Below are 17836 nucleotides of genomic sequence, written 5' to 3'. Positions count from 1 at the left end.
GCGTTGCTTCGGCGGTAATTAGCCGCGAGGCACAATGGGCAAGTTGCCAAATGCTTAATGGCCGGCCGGGCGAAGTTTTTGCGTAACGCTTCCAATAATCTTTTAAGAACATGTTCCGCGCTACAGGCTGCGATAAATCTATTCTGATTAAAAACTCGTCTTTTTAAATGATAGGTCCAAGACGTCTTGACTTTTGTGATTGACATATTAATTAATTTAGTAACATGTAATTTAAGCGTGAACGTTAAGATATTAGAACTGTCACCCTTGCAATGTTAACTGAAATGAACAATTATAATAGAAGAAACATCCACTCTTTATATTACTTTATGACTTTATATTATATTTGCATTATATGAGTGCCATTCGGATCATATTATTTGTACTTACATTATATACATATTACAAAAATCATATATATAGAAATCATGGTAGATCGAATTTTTCACAAATACCATAAATTAAACGACGTAACATTCGTATTCAGCAAATTATGATAGACCGCTGTGCAACGCGAATTCCTACAGCGCGTGAATAATTTTGCGGTCATCGTTTCCGTGCAACGCGATATTTTGTACAGGCCGTATAACTGTGGTAATTTTTACAAGTATGAAGTTTCTTTTCGACCGCATATTCTTGAAGCATCATAAATAGAGTGAAAAACGAACGAAAAGAAAAATCGAATTCTTCGAAGTTCCAGAGTGGAGTTTCCACTTAACGGCGCTAATGTCGAACCGTTGGCGACTCTTTTTCGCAAAGATTAGTCCGGCGGACATCGTGGAACGTTTTTAACGTGCCGCGACGTACACAGGCCGGAGGACGAGCACTCGAGAGGCCGGCGCGAGATTCGATTATTTTCGAGTGGTCTCTAGGCGATTTCGGATTTCTGCAGGACCCCTTAAGAACCCGAGGACCGGGGATGGTTCGCCTGTGGGGGGACGGAAACCCAGCAACGGGTCAAGAAGAAAGCAAATCCCGCCGAAAAAGGAACTCTGTACACGGGCGCAAGTACTCTTCGCCGGCGAACCTTCCCTCGGAGGCGATTACTTATTTTTCTCCCTTCCGCAGCGCTCGTCCACCCTCTCCGGACCGCTTCTCATCTTCTTTTATACGCAGTCGATCCTCTTGATCTTGGACGGCGAGAGATCTTCCCTCTCTTCTCTTTCATTAAATACACCTACTCCCGACGAGATTCAATTTTATTCGGCGGATTGCTTTTCGTTGTAACGGCGACTACGCCAGTAACCGGATCCGGATCAGTGTCTGTCAAGTCCCCGCGCTTCTTACTGTTTCTCATTTCCTTCCTCCTCTTGCTCCTCCTCTTCGCCAGTCGCCTGCTTTCCTCGCCTTTGTACCATGCATAACTTTCTTTCTTTTATATTTTCATCTCCTTCATTTAGCTTGCCGCGAGAGTTCGAGACGGCTGCGCCCGTGAAAGCGATCTAATTACTGGAATCCTTGTGCAAGACCTCTTTACTGGGGACTGTACGTTTGAATATTCAGAACCGAGGCAGGAGATTTATTGCTGCACTGCGGATCTCTTCGTGCGAGATGTAATGTTTCTATGTTAACCGTAAAACACACAGAAGTTAGGTAGCAACGTGTCTCTTCATTTAATTGTACCGAAGCATCGAAACTAACGTGACGGTATTTTTAACAATAAACATGTAAATAAGTGCTAAAACGTTAAAGCTGTATGTTATACAGGGTGTTCCAAAGTTATGGTACTTCCGGGAAATGAAGGGTTCCTGGGGTCATTTGAGGTAACGTTTTCCTCAGCGAAAGTGCAGTCCGCGGCTTTGTTTACGATATCTACAACTCTAAGTGAATCGTGAAAATAATAAAACGTATTTTTCCAATCACATCTTATTCAAATTAATCCAATTAGAGTTTGGTGCAAATTCGCAACAGATTTGACGTATTAACGGTTCAATGTACAGGGTAGATGGCCGAATTAGTATATAGGATACCCCGAAAATGTCTTGCAATCCGGAAATGGGGGGTTCCTGAGCTCATTACAAGTAACTTTTTCCTTTGCGAAAATGCAATCTGCGGCTTTGTTTACGAGTTATTAACGAAAAACGCTGACCAATGAGAGGCGAGATCGACTGGCGCGGGATGTCCACTCATTAGCTGATAAAAATGAATAGATTGAATGCAAAACGTTGGAATTTTTTGAGAAAATTAAAAATGCTATTGTTTTATGTTCAACGCATTAAAATCATTAGAAAAGGAAATATCTGTCTACAGGGTGTCCCATAATTATGTTAAAAGATGATTTCTGAGGTCATTCTAAGTAACTTTTTCCTTTGCAAAAATGCAATCCGCGACTTTGTTTACGAGTTATTAAGGGAAAACGTTGACCAATGAGAGGCGAGATCGGCTGGCGCGGGATGTCCACTCATTAGCTGATAAAAATGAATAGATTGAATGCAGAACGTTGGAATTTTTTGAGAAAATTAAAAATGCTATTGTTTTATGTTCAACGCATTAAAATCATTAGAAAAGGAAATATCTGTCTACAGGGTGTCCCATAATTATGTTAAAAGATGATTTCTGAGGTCATTCTAAGTAACTTTTTCCTTTGCAAAAATGTAATCCGCGGCTTCGTTTACGAGTTATTAACGGAAAACGCTGACCAATGAGAGACGAGATCGGCGCGAGATGTCCACTCATTAGCTGGGCCGCCTCGCGCCAGCCAAGCTTGCCTCTCATTGGTCAGTGTTTTTCGTTAATAACTCGTAAACAAAGCCGCGGATTACATTTTCGCTCAGAAAAAAGTTACTTGTAATGACCTCAGGAATCCCTCATTTCCGGATTGCAAAACATTTTTGGAATATCCTGTGTACTGACACTAATTCGGCCATCTACCCTGTATATTGAACCGTTAATACGCCAAATCTGTTGCGAATTTGCACCAAACTCTAATTGGTTTAATTTGAATAAGATGTGATTGGAAAAATACGTTTTATTATTTTCACGTTTCACTTCGAGTTGTGGATATCTATAAATCAGAACAACCTTAAACGTTCACAGGGTATATTCTGTTCCTTTTTTCGACCGCTGACCCACACCATTTCACACACTTCTTATCGGTGGGTGTAAACAAGAATAGTTTCGACGGTGAGAACGGGCGTCTGACTCCATCCACCTGTCTGGCGAAACGTTGTTGCCACTATTTCCAAGATACTCGATGTTCTTGTCGATTTCCTGCCGGAGAACGGGATGTTTCCTCTCGGCAGTCGCTATGAGAATCACGTCTGAACGTCATATCGTATCCTCTCGCGCTACGAATCGTTCCTCTCGGAAGATTGAAGAGGGAAGCTACAAGATTTCGGGGGTATCTGCGAGTCTGTGTTTATTCGGAGTACGGAAAGATAACTTCGTTTCCCTCTCCCCAGTGCGCGGCGTAGAGATATTTTCTATTTTCGAGATGCTTAAACCGAATATTGCATTTACGAGCACGTCAAGGCTGTTTGCTCTGCTGTTGAAAGCCGCGGCTCAAAGTGAGATGCAGATTTCCAGGTATTTGAACATCTAAAAATTCGAGTAATCCGGATATCGTTCGACGATCCGGATAATAACGGTGTATTCACCAAAAAATACGACCCATGGTAGGATGCTGAATCGTAAAATATTCTATCAAAGGAAACGAAACATTTAGCGTTAATATTATTCATTGTACAGTTGATGCGAACGTTTTTGTCATTAATGGTAAAGATAAATGTTATATGGCTAGACTGCGTTCAACAAAAGTTTCTTTCGTTAACTGAAACGATTCCTCGTCGTCAAAAGGCAATAAAAATGTTATTAGACCACGCTAATTTATATGTCTTCTTGCATTTCGAAAATCTCCATATGCCACGAATGCATAAAGATCCGCAGTCTAGTTATGACAAAGCTTGTTTGTATTATTATATTTGCTCTTTTTAATATTTTTTATGTATTACGTACAGACTGTGGACTGTTATGGAAACTAGTTTTATCGTATTCGATATCCTGTTCGACAGTCTTTTGTTATTTTTAGTTCAAAATTTAACGCTGATTTGAAGAATGGTATAATAATCCCTAAATGCGGACTATTTTATTGGCAACTTTTGTTGTTATCTTCATTGTTCGAAACATTATGACCTATTCTAATGCTCCGACATTCGTAGGATAGTTATTATATTACAATATTTAAACGAAAACTGAACAAAATATCTTATTTGCGTATTTCTCTTTTCAATTATTTCTGATAGAAAAAAATATTGAAATATTATATTTCGTTCAGTTTTTGTTTGTAGATATCATTAAGAATGTAAGCGTTACTTCATATTACTGTATATGCAACACTATTTTTTCGTTTAGATCGACGACAAATTTGCCCACCAAAGTTTCTCACTGCCTCAAGTAAAATGTTAGTAATTCTGTTTAATATTCGTATGAATTTAAATAAAGATCTTCTGCTTCTGTACTAACGAAGTTCAGTGATTTGAAAGAATTATTTGAATTATTTCGAAAGCAAGGAAGGGTGGCTAATCTAAAATATAAACTTTTCGTAAGTTAAGAATTACAACGAAGAATATTTTTAGCAAGAATATCTGTCGGCACGTCAATTAATTTCGAAATAGATCCTGCAACCGCGATTTCTGATAAGTTTCAAGAAGAATTATTTCGTTTCAATTTTAACGAACAAGTCCGAGGAGATCGAATGGTTGCACCTTCTGCAGGGCCCGTCCGCCATGATCGAGCGACTATTGTTCGCCAGGTGTCCACGGAGTTTCATCTTTATAATTCTTTCTCATTCTGTCCGGAGCAGAAGGCAGCGGATTCCTCAAAGGAGTGCCGAACTTTCGCGCGTCAAATGAAGTTGCTACAGGAAGATAGATCCAAGTGTTCTCTCTCTCTCACACTCACAGACTCTCTCTCTCTCTCTCTCTCTCTCTCTCTCTCTCTCTCTCTCTCTCTCTCACTCTCCGAGAGTCTCAATGAACTCTAACGATTCATGTTCTTTGTCAGGGTCCTTCGCGCGGCTGTCGAAAGTTCGCGGAATTTAGTGAACTACTTACCAAGCAGTTGCCGGCGCTCGCCTTTGACTCTGTGAAAAAATACGCGACTTCGAAGTGGCGTAAATTCGCAGCATTAGCGAGTAGATTCCAGCGAGCTTGTTCGAAGCTTGCATCAAATCCAATAAGCAATTCGACTTACGCGAGCTTTAACGCGAGTTCAGCGCGCGGTAGGAATTTACATATAGACACGTTGTATTAAATAGAAAGTTTTCCTTTCATTTGCACCACTTGTCGTACTAGTTTTTCAAGTTTATTAGATCGTTAACTGTGAAATATTAGGTCTACCGGAAAGTTCTGTCCGTTTAAGAAGTGAAAGGAAATAATAGATTTTTCATAAATTCAGTAATATTTATATATTGTACAATATAATTTCCGTCGTTATTTATGACCTCTTGCCAGCGTGATGGCAATTTGTAACATTTTTCAAAAATATATGTCTCAAATGAACATGTGCATACCTATCGAAGTTTGCAATGACATTATCGGACAGAACTTTCCAGTAGACCTAATACATACTTTACTCTATAATTTTTCCATAAACTCTACGCATTTCATACTTAATATCCCAATACAATGAGCAGGCTTCTTTGTTGACAAAATACGTTGTTTCATTCGAAATAGATTTTACTTAAATTCAATTTCACAAATAAATTTTATGATTGGACTTTTTATTTTAAATTGCATTTCACGAACAGTCAAGAAAATTACTATTTTTAATCATTCGGACGGTAATGTGTTAATAAAGTCTTCTGGTCGATGGTGCAAAACTTATTGAATGCTTATGATTACTTTAATGCTTAAAAGGAGATAACAGAAGGATTAAAACAGGTTAATACCTAGGCTATATTTTTTAATGCTTAAAGATTGATAACAGAAGGATTAAGAACGATTAATAACAAGCCTATATTTATCTTAATGGTTAAGAATTCGTAGTAGAAGTATTAATTAAAGGAGATTAATAATAAAATAAACGACTACGGATTTCAAGCACATTTATGACAAGAATACTTAGCTGCTGTTTGAAAAAGAACAGTTAAAAGAATTGAAAACTATTGAAGTATTACCTTCGTTCGTTAACAGTATTTATTTAGTTATTAAACAGAAGATGCAATGTCATAATAGTATTATAATATTATAAATAATATAATAATAATAATAATTAATAATAATAATAATAATATTATTATAAATAATAAAGTATTATAAAACAATTAAATTCTCTCTTTTGACTTCACTATTTTGTATTTCAGAGATTCCATTGTGGTTATAAATGCATCCGAAAGTGTCTGATAGTGACACGTTTAATTCCAATGAGAATATATATTACCGTCTCGCGTGTGACCAGACGCGAAAATGAGATTTTTCTGATCCTTGAGTGACGCGGTGAGACGAATGAAATTGCGCTGTGGTTACCTTTGAAGCAGATTTTATTTCTCTTGAACACGAGAATGGTGTCGTTGTATTTGGTTCCAGGTGGGGCAGTGACGTTCAAGCTCAGGGCTAAAGGAATTTCGGCGCTGACGCGGCCCGAGCACAGTAGCCGAATCCTGAAGACTTGCAACGTGACGGGCACCTCTCCTTTGGCTGACACGTTCACCGTGGGCCGCCACAGAGGCACCATTCCGGAAACGCCACCCGGGACACCCATCGTGCCATAATCCAACTTCATCGAGTACGGTAGCTGCAAACAACCGACAAAGGAAAAATCAATCATCGCTTTACTTTTCGTTATAAAAAGAAAGAGTATTTAACCCCTTAATTAAATACAATGTTCTTCGCAGTTACTGCGACTAGAAATTTTTCTGTTGGAACAATTTCTTAGACGGGAAAGAAAATTGATGCTTACTGTGTACCTAAATTTACTTGAATGCGCAAACAAGAGATTAGATTTTTATTCCAATTTTAAAGGACAGGATAATATATATATTCGATAAGTTATTACTAGAAATTTTTATCACGAGTCGGACTCGTCAAAATACGGCAAAGAGTTAAGCTATTTCTTTCCTTCGTTTACTCTATTGTCTTTTTAAATATTAGGTTTATGAATTTTCTATGTTATATTCCTTTAAACGTTTTCGGTACATACATTGTTTGAAATGTTATCCACATTTACTTTTGGAATATTTTGTACTATCCCCCTAAATATTTTGGAATTCTTTATAGTATCTTTTGAACTATTTTACATAATATTCATTTAAACGTTTTCCGCGCTATTTCTGCAAATATTTCCTATATGTGTTTTTGGAATTTTCCATAGTATGTTTTGAAATATTTTCTACATTCGTTTTTAGAATTTTCTGTATTATCGTATCGAAGGTTATCTTAATTAATTTTTACAAATTCTCTTTGTTGATTTTGAAAGCATTTCCTATATTTATTTTTATAATTTTCTATTATATTATCTCTTTTATACTACATTATTATTATTATAATCCAATATAATATTATAGTATATTACATTATATTACACTTTTTCATACTACTTCTTTTTACACCAATGAGAATTTTCTTGCATTTTTCTAAAATATGAAATAATTTTTAACGAAATAGAAACTAGGTCAAAATGCAAAATTGCATCCAATTACTTTCTTGATCACTGGAGAGCTGTTGATCTTATGAGACTTGAAACAATGGAGGTAATAAAAGGCTGCTGTTTTGAACTTTAATATCGTTCAATTAATAGTATCAAAGAAAGGAAAAATGTTTCGTTACACCTCCAGCGTCTGGCAATGAACGTGGATAATTTTCATCTATCATAACGATCTAAAATCAAATTAATAATAACCATATGATATACACGAAACGATTTTTATTCGTAGCTACCAAAAGTTTTCAAAAAGTATTCAAGTCAAAATTTAGTACAATATACAATGAGAAATCTTTAAGTGTATTAATGCTTTAACGATATTATTCTCGCGAATAAAAAATGCTCGTCAATGCAATTTTTTCCAAATTTGTTTACACCTGCTGTCACATTTACGTGGTAATTAAAAATGCAATAAAAATCACGGTGAAAAAATGGCTTATCGGTTCTTAGACATTGAAACCTAATGCGATTGTGCAGTACAGACCGTTAATGTTTTAATAGCGAGCGGAATTTAATATTTGAATGTCATAAATAACGTTTTATCAGTTTTCGCTCAACAATAGCTATCTCCGTTGTACGCTAACATTAGTCAAACCGACGTCACGTGCGTAACTAAAATATCTCGAAAAGAACTCGTGCATTAAAGCGACGAGAAACCCCTTTTAGGACGCATATAATTACGCACATGCAATCTTTCACACTGCATCCGTTCGTAGGTGATTTCATAAACCGTTTTACATGTCTATTGTTTACTATCCGGTTTGTAAAACAGTTGTATTATTACATTATAATTATTAACATCGGTTAGTTGAAAATTTCGGGTCACAATTAAAATGATTTTCTCCTATTTGTACCAGAATTTACGTTCTCGTTTTTACGATCAAATTCGTAATAACCATTTTATACAGCATTTTATATATTAATGTAGGATATTGTAGAGATTTTATTTTATTAATTCGAAAATAAGAGACTCGTTCTTTTTATAGACAATTTTCTCGTATGCAGTAAATAACCGATATCTGCACTGAACTCCGTTAAACCTTCAATATTACTTTATTCCAACCATTTTTATGAGCTACGAACGCATAAAGATCTGTCGCTTATTTAATACCGTATAAAGTACAGATTTATGGATTTATAGTATTCTCGAACCGACAAGCGATGGAAAATAAAGATTTTTATATGCAAATTGTGGATCTTCGTGCGAATTCTCAGTTTTACAAATTATTTGACGAGCACTGGAACAAGTGAATAATTTATTTGGCTGGATAAATAATTATCTCTTGTACAAAGAAAGTACATTTCTGAAAATATTACATCGTCAATATTTGTAGTCAGACTCTTAATGTCAATTAAAATTCGGAATTTATTCATTACGTTCATTACGTTCCTCAAATTATTATGTTATGTGTTCGATTCGTTAACATTTGCTATTGTAGTTTCAACAATAAAGCCTTAACCACAATATTCAAAACATAATTAGAGAAATGTCCGTGTATCTGCAAACATTAGTCATACATGTTTGACTATTTGCAATTTTATAAAAAAGAATACATCGTTCATATGGCTTTTATGGTTACATCAGAGAAAATTCTTCCACATAAAATATCGACATTTGTTTATATTTCGTTTAGTTATGTGCAAATGTGCGTGACTAAACAAAATAACTATTTTAGTAAATTTTTTGTTCATTACATATCATGAGAATTACCTATTAGTCAATAATTATAGACATATATTTGCATATTTGGACGTGCATTGAGATATGCATTAATATGATCGTTAAATAAAGGAGCTTTGATGTTATAGGAGAAAACTTTTAATACTAAATAACATTGGATCTTGGAGTAAATTTGCAAATTAGAAAGTTATTCCCAATAACGAATCATCTTCCTTTGTAAAAAATTGAATTCGAATAACACTTTGAATATATCATCCGAATAAATTCTTCTGATAAAATTGTATTCAACTAACGTCTCGAATAAAATTAATAAAATTAATAAAATTAATAAATTAATAAAATAACGATATATCGAATAAATTCGTCGAATCGAATTTCATTCGAACAATATTTCGGATCAATTCTACGAATAAAATTGTGATAAAATCACTCTGTAACAATTCCAATTTGTTACTTTTGAAATCTTTTCAAATTCTGGATTGCTTTTCAAGCATGGAGTGATTTCCGGACAATCAGTCCGCATTTCAATAACAAATGCAACGTTCACCATACGCTATCGAAAGATCCCACCCCCTTGATGCCGAACACGAATTCCGACCACATGCTAGGACCGCGTAACGTTTAGTCTCCTTCAAGCATCGCTGATACAAGCAATTCCACTATCTGGAGGTGGTGGATTTCGCAAACAGCGAGCCCCCACCTGGTCCGCGGGTCTCTGGAACTCGCCTTCGAAAGGGAACGGGCGATGGCAACGAGAGTAGTGTGTTTAAGCACGCCACAAGTTTTACGAGGTGGCATAAATAATGTGGTTAGTGCTTCGTGATGCAATGTCAACGGAGGTGATTCCACCCTGCGAGACCCCTCGGGAGAGCCACCAGTAATCGTTGTAATCGTCGCATCGGGGGGTTGCGATGGCGTGACACCTGCCTATCCCGTTAGACCGGCTGAAACTTCGCCGATTCTTTCTATCCACTGCCTTTTTCTACGTTCTCCGCTGACCGAGCCTGTACATTGAAAATGACACGCGTGAACGGTTACGCCGCGATAAGATGAATCGCGAAATTTTTCTTCGCATTGCTCGCTGAAAGGTTATTTATCACCCTGGAAAATCGACCGGCGGAAATTTTCAAATTTATGGGTTTCCTGATTTGTTGCTCGATGATGAAAATGCTAGCGAAAATGAACGATAGAAAAATTGAGATTTTTATGAAGATTCATTGTTTGAAATTTTTGCAATTAGAGAAAAATATTGTTCGAAACGATGGAAGTGAAAATTAGCATGTTTTTGTTTTCAAATTTTTAAATGAAGAAGATATTGTTGAAAATGAAGGACGTGGAGATTAGGATTTCTAAGAATATTTACTTTTATGGAGAACTTATTGTTGAACTTTTGCATGAAGGAAATACATCGAAAATGAACGGTGTAGAAGATTATTATGAATTATTATGAAGAGTTGCTGTCGGAGAAAACTGGTTTGAAGATTTGTATAAGAAGAAAAAATATTGTTGCAAATGAACAGAATGATAATTCGGATCTACGTGAAAATTTATTTTTGAGATATTTATTTACCAAAATACGTTTATATGTAACAGTAATAAGTGTACAGAATGTGATAATTAATGTGTAACAAACTAAAACAGGCGGCATGAAAATTCGAGTTATAAAGTTATAATACAGAAAAGAATTTGTATTTATAGATTTGAAGAACTGATTAAAAATTATCACACACATTCGTGTCCTTTTATTGCGTGCTATTTATTTAATATAAATAATAATATATAATTATAGTATATAATTATAATATAAATAATAATATATAATTATAGTATATAATTATAATATATAATATAAATGTAGATATAATATAGATATAATATAGATATATAGAATAATATAAATATTAATTTTCATGTTATCCATGTAAATAGATATTTTATCTGAACACTTAAAAAGTATTCACATACTCTTAAAATTGATACCGAGTGATTTCAATTGATACTATTGACAGTATGTGTGTCACAAAACAAGTCTTAACTTTGAACTTCTATTTAATTCGACTTCTTTAGCTTCTTTCTAATTTCATGATTAATTTTTTATTTTGACTCCAAGAAAGATCTAAAATTCTTCATTTCAATTCACTGTATAACAATTTCTTTATTTAATTTTTCGAGAATCATTATAAGGAAATTGAACACCCAAAAAGATGCGTACAACATTAATTATCCATACTAGAACTGTTCTTGTTTCGTTCACATAATCGAGTTACCTTTGTGCTCTCTCATTAGTCGTTAAATTCTGTTTCGGCATTATAAATCGTGTATGCAATTACGCTGCTCCCGTTGTGTCTCTAAATTACAATTTATTTCCCCTATCTCTTGCGTCACTGACAATTCTTCGCGTAATTAGCATGACTGGCGCTAATTGTTTAGCTGCGAATGCTAATTAGAATAATTAATACACATTACGAGAACAAGAGAAACTTCCGACGATTATGTAAAGACGCTGTTCCTAAATTACGAAAGGGTGCATTTGTCCCGGCGGAACAGTCGCGTTTATCAAAATTCCATTGAATGTCTCATGGTGGTCGTAAGTACCAGATGTGCTAAACAAAACTCTAACAGCCGTGATTCTGGTGGAGTTCTCCATTGTGGTTTCACTGTCTGTGGAAATTGGTTCTTGCGAAACAAACTAATCATTTACAGTTTTGCATATTCGTCCTTTGACAATATTATATTTTGATTGCTACTTAGACTTCTTAATTCACTTAATTCTTTGTACTCAATTATCCCCTCTCGAAGAACACAACATGTTAATTATGATGCTACCGAGATAAAAATATTTTATTTCATTCAATTTTAATAAATACATTTTTAATACACCGAATTCGATTAGATCTGAAAAATGTCGTTCTATTCATTCACGAAAATAAGTATTGCGTTAATTGTTTCCCGATGTGCATTTAATACTGTTGAAATAAATATATAAAAACGTTGAAAACGATGTTTAAAAGATATGAAAATTTTTAAATGAGATATAAAATAACAAAAATTGTTTTCTATATTAATCGTAGCATTTTCACATTATTTCAATCAATGTGTCAAGAGATATTTGATAATTCCAAATTCTATACTTAAGCAAATGTTAAAAACAAAAATTCTATGTAGAAGCAAACGGTTCTGACTTATATATGTAATATCTATATTTTAAGGTAAAATGTAGGTATCGTTTTAAAGGTGACGTCCCAAAATCATTTTTGCATATCACATGATAAAACTGCAACGTCACATCCGCTTTTAGTTTGCAATTTAGTTTCATTTCAGTTCCAATTTACTACCTATTTTTGCCTGCTTTATTTTAAAACGCGAACTTTGTACATACATTGTCACTACTTTTAGGACGTGCATTTTGATGGAAACGTATTGTAGTTTGCACTGACCTCGCGAATGAGAAAGGTATTTTTCGCATCGACGGTCGGCAGATCCAAAAAGGGAAAACGGAAACCGCGTAAAATTCAGCTTTCATTTTTCGACGGGGGACGCTGTTGAAAGTGCTTCAGTCAATTGCTGACATCATCCAGATAGGGCGATAAAACCAAGTTGCCACCCCTTAATAGGGATGTAAATGGAGTGGGCTGATGTCGTGTCATCCGTACCAGCCCTTCGAATAATTATAAACGGAAGGGTATTCAGCGTGATCGAAGTGATACCAAATCGCGCAAGGTATTTCGACTTCAATTTTGTCGAGGACGTAATCGAAATTGAACTGCCAATTAAAGTTTTAATGTAGCTACTTTTCGATCGAAAGCGGTTGAATATATATTGATATCTCAATTATTCTTCCAAACAATTGTATTAATTATAGTTAGTTCAATTTCACACCTTCTTTAGGAAGTGAGACACAGTTACATAACCTAACACAAAGGTAACTTTTGGGAACTTTTTCTGAAAAGTTTAATGGAATCCTTTTAAGCCGTTACTTCATATTAATTATAATATCTAGGTTGCGGAGTTTATGCATTTATGGTGAAAATGGATAGGTGAAATATAAAATAGTGCAAAGATTAAAAGAAGCTAAGAACGTTGCTATATTAATTTCAATCTATTAAAATGATATAAGAATGAAGAAACAATTGCACTTGGTTCCAATAAGCTAAGAACGTTGCTATATTAATTTCGATCTATTAAAATGATATAAGAATGAAGAAACAATTGCACTTGGTTCCAATAAGCTAAGAACGTTGCTATATTAATTTCGATCTATTAAAATGATATAAGAATGAAGAAACAATTGCACTTGGTTCCAATAAGCTAAGAACGTTGCTATATTAATTTCGATCTATTAAAATGATATAAGAATGAAGAAACAATTGCACTTGGTTCCAATAAGCTAAGAACGTTGCTATATTAATTTCGATCTATTAAAATGATATAAGAATGAAGAAACAATTGCACTTGGTTCCAATAAGCTAAGAACGTTGCTATATTAATTTCGATCTATTAAAATGATATAAGAATGAAGAAACAATTGCACTTGGTTCCAATAAGCTAAGAACGTTGCTATATTAATTTCGATCTATTAAAATGATATAAGAATGAAGAAACAATTGCACTTGGTTCCAATAAGCTAAGAACGTTGCTATATTAATTTCGATCTATTAAAATGATATAAGAATGAAGAAACAATTGCACTTGGTTCCAATAAGCTAAGAACGTTGCTATATTAATTTCGATCTATTAAAATGATATAAGAATGAAGAAACAATTGCACTTGGTTCCAATAAGCTAAGAACGTTGCTATATTAATTTCGATCTATTAAAATGATATAAGAATGAAGAAACAATTGCACTTGGTTCCAATAAGCTAAGAACGTTGCTATATTAATTTCGATCTATTAAAATGATATAAGAATGAAGAAACAATTGCACTTGGTTCCAATATATCGCAAACATTTGTTATCTTTCATACAGACATGCAGTCTACTAATATGTCGTTTAATATATTAACAAAATCGTCAGGATATTGTTATTCCTGTTGACACGGTCTCGCAAACGTAGCAAACAAATTCTGTCATGCGAACATTGTTCAAGATTATTTCTCACAAAAATTCATACAAGTTTTACAATGTACGTACTTTCAAATAAATTAGTGATCAACGAAAGAAGTTCATCAATTTCTTTTATAAAATTCCTGGCAATCATGCTGCTTCTAAATTATTCACTGTGCGTACGATACCTTAATATAAAATCATAGCTTCGATATAATTTATTTGTTAACTGGCTTTGCATTAAATAAATCCTGTCTGCATCACAATTGGAATAGAAATATAGAAATATTTCATATTGAATACCGAGAAGCATATTTTAATTGCAAAATTCCCTATTACGATAGACAGTTTGCTCATAATCTGGGATAATGGAAGTCGGCGAACGTCTAATTGCAAACACAGGATCGGCTGGCATTTAATCAGACTTTAATCGGGGTGGTTTCAACTAAACCGAGTGGTAAGCGTTTCTTGATTATCCGCTCTGGATGATTTTAACGGCATGAAAACGTTCCGCCTTCCCTTTCGGTGGTAAAACGATTTCATGGCCACGGAGGTTCCGAGGCAGCCACTTTGAATACGTGAACCACTTTCGAATGGCGCACGGCTCGCTCCGTCTACTATATCGCATTGTGCACGGAACAAACTTCTATTCCACGGGAGCCCGTACATCGGTCGTCATTGTTGGCGACGACCAGAAGGAAGCCGTGTTGTGTACGGCATCTATCGCGCGCTCGCGAGATATAAGAAGCGAACGCGAACACGAACACATTCTGCTCTAATCATTCTTATCGCTCGCTGGCAAACGGCCTGTATCCCGGAACCAAAATCATCTGTGCCAGTCTGACAAGACAGGGTAACTAAATCCTATCAATAATAAGAATGCTTCATGATCACAGACTGCTTCTCTTCAATGAAGAGGAATTCTAATTCGTATTTCTATTTCCTAATTTCGTTGCACTTTGTCCAGTGGTATCACAGTAAATTCTCCCTAATTAACCTTCAGCTCGGAAACCGAAAATGGACAATTTGGGAAGAGGCAAGGCTCGAATAATCTTACCTCCTCTTCCCAAATTGTCCATTTTGGTTTCCAAGCTGACGGTCAATTGGAGAGGATTTACTGTACTTTATGATAAAATACCTTGTCTAAACCAAATGATCTTTTTAGTACACTACACCAGATTAAACAATCTTCGATTTCTAATGACCACTAACAGCAATCAAGTGAAGAACACACGATGATAACATGGAACAATTGATGATGACAAGAAATGCTTGTATAAATCGAAAGTCTGCGGGATGTCTCACGTAAGTATAACCCTCAGAATATCTTATTTAATTTTGACAAAGTAAAATTTGCAACGCGAAAACGTATGTGGTTATTTAAAAGTAACATCGATGATGTTGCAAACTAGAAAAAATGAATAATATTAAAAGAAACAGCCTGTGCAGTATACAGATCACTTGATACCGTTCAAATTGCACGTACAAATATTTCTACTTTGTCAAAATTAAAGAAGACATTCTTGGGACCACACTTAAGTGAGACAGCTTGTATGTTACAGGAAAATAAAAGATAGTCAATTAGTGATTCATAATAGTTAGAAAGATAATAGAATAATAATAAATGATGATAATAATAATAAAGCTATAACGAATTACCTGTTACGTTCACTATCATTTTCTGAATCGGAAGTTTGAAAGAAATAGTTAGCAATAATAGCAATAATTATTTTCGCAATAGTTTAATGTATAGTTGTTGAGTGTTAAGAAGTCTGATGATGTATGAATCATTAATACTTTATCCACCGGAAGCCAATTAATAAGATATTCAATTGTTCTGCTATACTAAGAAAAACCTTAAAATTCTTTTGTTATATGATGAAATGAAATGAAACGAAATTATTAGATTAGGTTATTATCCCGATTGCACAAAGTCGTCTTAAAGGCCTACAACCTCCTGTTGAAATCAACTATTAATAAATTAGCAATAGTATACATGTATGATCAATAAAAACAAAAGAACTTCATTAAGAAAACAAATTGGTTAGTTGCAATATATGCGCCTTTCCTAACATAGCTCGGCTAGTTCTGACACTAATTTTGTCCGAAATCTAAATTCTAAATTGTCTAAACGCGTCAGGATACATGGAACATAATCCAACTTTCAGAAGTGGAAACTTAAAAACGTCCATTTCAGGGCGTACGATGTTCAGACCTGAAATGGACTTAAAATGGACGTCTTTATGATGTCCAGTGCCTATTGGGTAAGGATAACTTTGTTGGTGCACTACTGAAATTGTTATTTCCATCGCACCATTTATTAAGGAATTGTACATGAAATTGAAAAGTATGAAATCATCGCCAGTATTTACTGGCGATGATATTACAAACAATTAATAACACATTAAATAACACATTATCTAATATGTTAATATGACTTACGAATTCATAACAAATTGTCTAAATAAAATCAATTGTTACAGTCGATTGAAATGGGAAAATTAAGAAGATTTGACTGAAGTTCGAACGAAAAGATGAAAATAATAACAATACCTAAAAGACAAAATTTCAATTTTAGGAGAAAATATTATATGTCGAGAGAATACATAACGTTGAAAAATTGTTAGAGGTTTTTTCACGCTGTCCTCCGCAATCCCGTTTTTGTAATCGATTATTGCACGAATCCTTTTGCACGGTTCCAGTGAATGCAGCAGGTTGGTTGATTTCTATTGCAATATTTACGCGCGCGGAATGCGGCGCGAACCATGAAACTGAGCGACCGTGTAAAAAGTGCGATGATAAACGCGGAGTGAAGTCTGGCGAAAAAGATTACCGATGACTGCTGTTTGAAGTGATTAATCGGTGTGCATGGTTTACGAGCGGTATTTCGATATTTCCAATCGGACACGTTTAATCGGTTATTGCCCACTGTTACCCGGGAACTTGAGCACTTCAATTTCACAAAAAAATATGCGATTTGTGGCGTTGTCATTTCGGCATGCACTCTAGTGCTGTGCAAATTGATTTGAACTGTAAATTTCATAAAATGAGTAGAAATATTCTTAAGTACGTTGTGCACTTCGAATTTTTTTCCTTAAATCTCAAAAAAATCTCTACTTTTAACAATTACTTTATAGAAATATTGTTAGAAATTTCATTAAAAACACTACAAACTAGGGATGTTATTGTTTAGAATTTAAATAGGAAAACTATTTAAATTACTATTATTAGAATTTTTTCTTCGTTTATAATTATTTTTCTTGAGACTATGAAAAAATATATTCTTCTAAGGATTAATTTCTAACGTTTTCAATAATATGAATATAAGAAGCCTAAAATTTATTCCGTAAGTATTCATAATTATTTTTCTTAATTCTGGATGCGAATGTTGTATTAACAATTGATTTAAACAAAGTGCATGCATCTTATTATTCTGAACAAAAAAATGCCAGAATCTTTGAAACAATAATAT

At 34.5% G+C, this 17836-nt stretch overlaps 1 protein-coding gene and 1 long non-coding RNA gene across 2 annotated transcripts in view; one reads left to right on the top strand and one right to left on the bottom strand.

Annotated features, from left to right (window-relative positions):
• The window catches only part of LOC117220096 (tyrosine-protein kinase Dnt), a 182432-nt gene that overhangs the window by 48662 nt on the left and 115934 nt on the right, over positions 1-17836 (bottom strand). Inside the window, exon 3 of the mRNA XM_033469781.2 lies at positions 6465-6732. Within this exon, the coding sequence (XP_033325672.1) occupies positions 6465-6732 (268 nt within the window). The remainder of the gene's footprint in view (positions 1-6464; positions 6733-17836) is intronic.
• LOC143260115 (uncharacterized) lies at positions 6306-7159 on the top strand. The gene is made up of 2 exons (XR_013034201.1): positions 6306-6434; positions 6525-7159. It is a non-coding gene; the product is annotated as an uncharacterized LOC143260115 (long non-coding RNA).

This window comes from Megalopta genalis, chromosome 10 (assembly GCF_051020955.1).
Source record: "Megalopta genalis isolate 19385.01 chromosome 10, iyMegGena1_principal, whole genome shotgun sequence".
Lineage (NCBI taxonomy): Eukaryota > Metazoa > Arthropoda > Insecta > Hymenoptera > Halictidae > Megalopta > Megalopta genalis.
Note: the sequence above shows the minus strand (reverse complement) of the source record. Positions and strands in the feature narration are given on the sequence as shown.